Source organism: Megascapheus bottae, chromosome 22 (assembly GCF_031878675.1).
Source record: "Megascapheus bottae isolate mThoBot1 chromosome 22, mThoBot2.hap1, whole genome shotgun sequence".
In the NCBI taxonomy this organism is placed as follows: domain Eukaryota; kingdom Metazoa; phylum Chordata; class Mammalia; order Rodentia; family Geomyidae; genus Megascapheus; species Megascapheus bottae.
In genome coordinates, this window is record NC_143530.1 from 15,566,410 (window position 1) to 15,573,307 (window position 6,898).

At 38.2% G+C, this 6,898-nt stretch overlaps 1 protein-coding gene and 1 pseudogene across 1 annotated transcript; both read right to left on the minus strand.

The window, feature by feature from the left end:
• Window positions 1–703: 703 nt before the first annotated feature.
• LOC150048037 (olfactory receptor 2G3-like) lies at window positions 704–1,687 on the minus strand. Its single transcript, XM_090355257.1, has one exon. The coding sequence runs from the start codon at window positions 1,685–1,687 to the stop codon at window positions 704–706; it is 984 nt and encodes a 327-aa protein (XP_090211383.1).
• A 3,987-nt stretch (window positions 1,688–5,674) lies between these two features.
• Window positions 5,675–6,681, minus strand: LOC150048038 (olfactory receptor 10C1-like; annotated as a pseudogene).
• Window positions 6,682–6,898: the final 217 nt, after the last annotated feature.

Consider the following 6,898-nt stretch of genomic DNA (forward strand, 5'->3'; position numbering starts at 1 on the left):
CATAGATCAAACGCTTTGTGTACAGGCATTTTCATGTCTTCCATTCTTTTTTTTTTTTTTGATGTTGGTAAGCTGGCACTCCACCATTTGAATTATACCTCCAGCCATTTTGTATCTTTTTTTGAGATAAGGACATGCTTTTTGTCCAGGCTGCTGCTGCTGGGATAACAAGCATATGCCACCCACTACCCCCTTTTTTTGAGATGGGGGTCTTATAAACATCGCTTCCTGGCTAGCTGAAAACCATCATCTTCTTATTTTCACTTGCCATAATAGCTAGGATTGTAAGCATGAGCTATTGTGCTGAGCTCATCCTACATTTTCAAATTTAGTTTTGTTGCAATTGTTTCATAAAAGAACAGGGATAATATATACAAAATATTTGCAAGATTTTACAACTGGATTCATTTCCAATAAAAAATACAATTATCTCCCATGAATCTGTATTTCTCAATTAAAAAAATTAACAGTCAGCACTATTTTAGTTCTTTACTATATATGTTATAATATGCTTATGGAGAAGATCTATGAAAGCTCTCATTTTTACTATATGCTTCAGATATATTGAAGAGCTGTGACATGAATGAGTTTCCATGAGCTATCAAACTGGAATCTGAATGGAGGCAGTGGTGGGCACGATGTACAGTAAGAGAGATAAGTAAGAGACAAGTATACATTTGGAAATTGGTATTGAACATATCTCTTAAGCAAGTCTCCAGAGAGGAAGGCCACCACTTCCTAACTTTCTCCCTTTAGAATTTTTTTCCCTCCTCAGCAGTCTCCTCAGCGCTCCTTTCACATCCTTGTTCCGCAGAGTATATATGAGGGGATTGAGAGTGGGGGTCACAACCGTGTAGAAGAGTGTGAGGAACTTGCCCTGGCTGTGGCCATAGGATCGGTTTGGTTGAATGTATATGACTGAGCTGGTCCCAAAGAAAAGAGATACCACTAGTAGATGAGAACCACATGTTCCTAAGGCCTTGCGCCAAGCTTGAGATGACTTGATTCTGATCACAGCTTGTGCAATGAATCCATAGGAGATTGAGATCAAGACCATAGGAAGAAGGAGAAGAACTAAGGTAGCCACAAAGAGCTGGACTTCATTTGCACGGATGTCCACACATGCCAATTTGATCATGGCAGGCACCTCACACAAGAAGTGATGGAGGTGGCGATGCCCACATCGAGGAAGCCGAAGCGTGATGGTGCCTTGGATAAGAGTGTTTCCTATGCCACTTAGCCAGGCAATTCCCGCTAAAGCCTTACAATACGATGGGCGCATGATGGTAGTGTAAGTGAGAGGCCTGCACACAGCTACATAGCGGTCGAATGCCATAACAGTGAGGAGAACACATTCAGTGGAGCCCAAGGAGAGGGACACATAGAGTTGGATGGCACAGCCAGTGGACGTGATGGTCTTGACTGGTCCCTTCAGGTTCCACAGTAGTTGAGGCACGATGCTGGTAGTGAAGCAAAGGTCAAGAAAGGAGAGATTTGTGAGGAAGAAATACATGGGTGTGTGCAGTTTGGAGTCCAGGTAGGACACCACGATGATCACTGTGTTGCCCACAAGGGTCAGAAGGTAGGATGTCAAAACCACCATAAAAAGGATACTTTCCAGCTGAGGCTGGTCTGAAAATCCAAGCAAAACAAAATCTCCCCAAGAGGTTTCATTGTTTTGTTCCATCCAGCTTCTAAGGGAAGAGAAATGGGTAGGAATTCCTGGAGAATTCAGTTTCATGAAAGAGCACTGTTACTGTTTCTCTACACTATTTAACATACACTTTTAGATAAGGGCTTTGAAGTTACACAGAGAAGGAAATAAGTGACGACTAAAAAAGATACTCTTAGACACAAAGGTATTCTTTGATGTCATTTTTATCTCCATAAACATTTGGCATATTAGACTGTTGACTCTTTTTCCCCCGATATTTGTCAATAGTTATTATTGAAAATAATCTACTTAAAAAAAGAAGAGCTTCCCATTTGAATAGATATTTGATTTTGTTACCAAAGAAGGAAGTATATGTAAAATAATATATGATGTGTAATATACTTATATAAACATGTAATTGTAAAATAGATAGTACATTATCAGTCATGGGTACATGTATATATACATATGGATGCATCCATTATTCAAAGGATTTTGAGTGACTATTCATACCAAAATAAATTGGAATGGAGTCTTTCTACATTTTATTTTATTTTATTGCCAGTCTGGGGCTTGATTTCAAGGCCTGGGGCACTATCCCTGAGCTTCTTTTTGCTCAGGGCTAGCACTCTACTACTTGAGCCATAGCATCACTTCCAGCCTTTTCTGTTTATGTGGTACTGAGGAATGGAACCCAGGGCTTCATACAAGCTAGGCAAGTACTCTACCACTAAGCCACATTCCCAGCAACACTTATTAATTTATCTATTTCTTTATTTATTGTCATTCATCTATTTTTTATTGTTGGGGTGATATATAGAGGGATTACAATTACATTCATCAGGTAGAATTCAGAGTGTAACAGAGTCAGAAACAGATGAATTTTCAGTATACAGAGATTATAGAAGGTGTAAAATATTCAATTTGCTCCTCCCACTCTTTTGTGCTTTTTATTTACTGTATTTTCCTTTATTTAAAAAAATTTATTTACTGTCTTTAATTTCTATTTACTGGATTTTCCTTTGTATTTTCTTTATGTTTTAATCAATATGGAATAAATTGTCAAAAATGCACTGAACTCAGAGACATGTTGAGCTGAAATCATTTTATCCAACTACTTAAGACAATTAAGGAAAGAATTCTACTCAGAAAATGCCAAATAATATTCCATATAGATTCTTATTTTCTACATAAAGACCCCACACGTTCTACATACTTACTTAATACTGTTCAAAATAAAAAGCCAATGTATCTCTGACCGATATGTTTCAGCTTTAGTCACTAAAGTGAATTATTTTAGCAGATTGAAATTAAATATCAGTTATCCCTATCACCTTAAGAAAATGATAAGATTTACTTAAAAATTTTAGAATCATATGAAAAAAATTAGAATCCATCTTAAATTTGAAGTCTTGTAAAACGGAATATGTTCCTGAACATGAACTTATTCATAAACATAAATCTAGGGATTATTAATTTTCCAATTCTGTACCAAATTTTATTTTCTTTTATTTTTATTTTATTGTTGGAATAATGTATAGAGGGGTTACAGTTACATTCGTCAAGTAATGGGTGCATTACTTCTCACACATTGATACCCCTTCTCATGTTTTTGTTCTTGTTTCCCTCTCCCATCCCATCTTAATCATCTTGTTTTCCCCTTTCCCTTCACTATTTCAAATAAACATATATACAATATACCAGGTAACAAAGTCAGAAAAAAATCACATGATTAGATAAGATTGTAAACTTAGAAACAACTTGAAAATGATGACAATTTATTTCATTTTTCAGTGACTTTATATCAAAAGTTCACTAAGCAACATTTATTGAAAAATGGGTATTTAAATGATGAATTTGATAACTTGTTAGATTGTTTTAATTATCATTGTGTTCAGTTGTAAACATTTACCATCACTATATTTACTGAAACTTTCTTTTTCTAAGCTTTTTTGAGAAAAACTGACTATGTATTACAATATCTTCAGTATGTATGCATGGTAAGAAATGATTACCACAAACTAGCTAACTAATTCTTACAAAGGAGAATAGCATTGGAATATATGCTATGAATCTACAAGAATCATAGACAACACCAAAATAATCTAATTAATCCTCTCACATCTGCCATACTAGGATCATGCTAGATCTCTAAAAGATTTTAAGGTATTTAGATTATGGGGACTCTTTCTAGGTGAGCCTTCTACTCTTACCCATTACTTACCCTAATTTTTATTCAGATGATGTCCAAAGAGTAACTGCACTCTCTTCAGTCTTCTGAGACAGCTTACACATTGGAAGTCAGTTGGGAAGTTATTTGCCTTCTTGGCAGCTCACGTCTGACTTGTGGTTTGAAAGGAGCCCCTGGACCGTATCTAATGACAGTCAGTCATCACAAATTAATGCCTGCATGTGCACATACAGTAACATTTTTTAAAAAATCATTGTAAAAATGCTACCATGAGAAACTTAAATATAAAAGGCCTATCCAGTGACATTTGGACATGAATAATTGTCTAGAGGAAAATACCCTCCTACCTCTACATATTTTTTTTGTAAAAAGAATACTCTTCCTCCTCACATTGTTACTGTTTCTCCTTACCGTATGAATAAGGTTGTTGTTGTTGTTGTTTTTTTAAACAAAGATGCATAGAGGTCAGACCTTCAGCCAGATTCCTGAAGTCATCTAAATGAGGCACAGAGAATAAGTCAGAAAAGTGGCTGATTGAGAGACAGCCAATAAGTGACTAGAGGAAACTCAGGAGAGATGTGATGGAAGGGTCTAGTGCAAATACTTCCATCCTCTAGATCATGTAACTGCACTGGCAGCATGAACAGAAAATCACTGGTGGCAAGATTTTAACATCTTAGTTTCTCTCCTGGAGTGAGCATCACAAAAAAATACCCATAAGCCAGAGGGATGCAAATATTTTCCTCGGAGAAAATCACATGAGAATAAATAGAAAATATGGATTTTAGTAAGACTTCAGGGATTGCTATTTCCAATTTCATGGAGTTGATTCGTGTCTAGAATGTTGCTTTCTCAAGGGAGAAACCTAAAGGAAAGACTTTTTAAAATGATATATTATTTGAAATTTCTCTTGTTAGACATTATGGAAAAGTCCTCTCACCCACATTTGTATTCCTGAAATGCTCGTCATTCCTGAAAATATAGAATAAAAGGAAAACCAGGAAATGTTTTAGCTGTCATCAGTTAGATAAAATGTTGAGTCAACAAGATTTATCTTTCTCTCAAATGCAAATACTTTTGTTAGTCATTACCAATATTTTTCAGTATCAATAAATGTTAACTATAAGAATATCTCAATAATGTTTTCTTACAAGGTACATCAAATTATTTTGATAAGTGACACACTTTGATTCATTAGATTTCTTGGCAATTTTACTATAAATTGCAAATAACAGAGCATATAGTTTTATAATTACATATATTTTACAATTAAAATATGTATAGCTGAACATGATAGCATATTGTGACCTATTTAAATAATGAATTTTTATGTTTGAACCACAGATACAATTTTATATTTCAAAAAGTTAAAAAAATAGGCTCATATTGTGCACCCAGTAGTTTCTGAAGCAAAACAATTTCTTTTTATAGACTGTTAAACATCTGTGGTGACAAAAAATTAAAAACAATGCTGCAATTCTGAATTATGTGCCAAAATATGCAGCTGAGTACATTTTAAACAATTTTAATGGAAAGAAATAACATGTTTCAAAGGCATAGGGAATTAAGGGCTAAAATGGAAGAGATACATGAGGAGACAGGCATCAGTTGGTTGTTGTTGTCCAGAAGATGTCTGACAAGGTGCAATGCAACTTACACAGTTAAACTTCACAGGGAAATATTTTGGATAAAGCTGTGTATTGATAGTCTACCAAAGTATTTCCTTCCCAAGAGTCCACTGGCAATTTTCAATTATGCCTATTACAGTAAGTTACTAAAGAAGAGACTTAGGAGACAGCTTAGAACATACAGTGGGCAGGAATGATGGATTATTGCATGTGTTTTTCCAAACAGTTTTGCATGGCTCTGGGTTTCTGTCCATGGGTCAGAACCTCCCGCTGTCCAGAGTCCTCCTCAGAGCGGCCTTCACGTCCTTGTTCCGCAAACTGTAGATGATGGGGTTCAGCGTGGACGTCACCGCTGTGTAGAAGAGGGCCAGGAGTTTGTCACTTCCTGGTGAGTGGCTGGCCTTTGGCCTCAAGTAGGTGAGGGATCCTGAGCCATAGAAGAGTGTGACCACGAGTAGGTGCGAGGAGCAGGTGGAGAGAGCTTTGTGGCGGCCCTCGGGCGAGGGCGTGAGCAGCACTGCAGCCAGGATTCTAGCATAGGAGGCGAGGATCAACACAAAGGGGCTGGAAATGCAAAGCACGGCCGCCACAAACACGGCCACCTCGTTATGGGACGTGTCTCCGCAGGCCAGCGCCAGGAGAGGGGGCAGATCACAGAAGAAATGGTCAATCTCACAGGGGCCACAGAAGTCCAAGGAGAAAATATAGTTGGTCTGGCCCAAACCTACTACACATCCCACCCCCCAAGACACCATAGCCAAGTGGACGCACAGCCCACGACTCATCCGCGTGGCATAGTGGAGTGGGGAGCAGATGGCCACATAGCGGTCGAAAGCCATGGCCGCCAACAGGCAGCACTCAGTGATACCAAAGAGGGTGAAGAAGAACATCTGAGTGGCACAGCCCTCCCGGGAGATGGCCCGAGCCTCGCTCACCAGGCTCTGCAGCATCTTGGGGAGGACAGAGCAGGTGTAGCCAATCTCCAGCAGAGACAGGTTGGCCAGGAAGAAGTACATGGGGGTGTGCAGCGCTGCGCTGGTGCGGATGGCAAAGGCTATGAGAGCATTGCCTGTCAAGGATGCTAGGAACATGAGGAGGATGACGGTGAAGAGAAGGACACGTGGTTCTGCTGCCTGGGAGAATCTGGAGAAGGAGAAGCGTTTGACAGACAAGCTGTTCTCTGGCCACAGGGAACAGTTGAGGCTCATATCCTGGAAGGCTGAAGAGCAAAGTCAAATGAGATTGGATTTCGTTTTTATTTTTTTCAAGGAATGGACATTAATAATTAAGGTTAGGGTCAAAGAAATATCTTATCTGCAATTCAAACATTCCCAAACTCCTGAAATTACCAATTATCATAATCTCTTTTCAAAGAAAAAAATTAAATCCTTTTCTAGAATAGGAGATACACTAGATCTCCTTGAC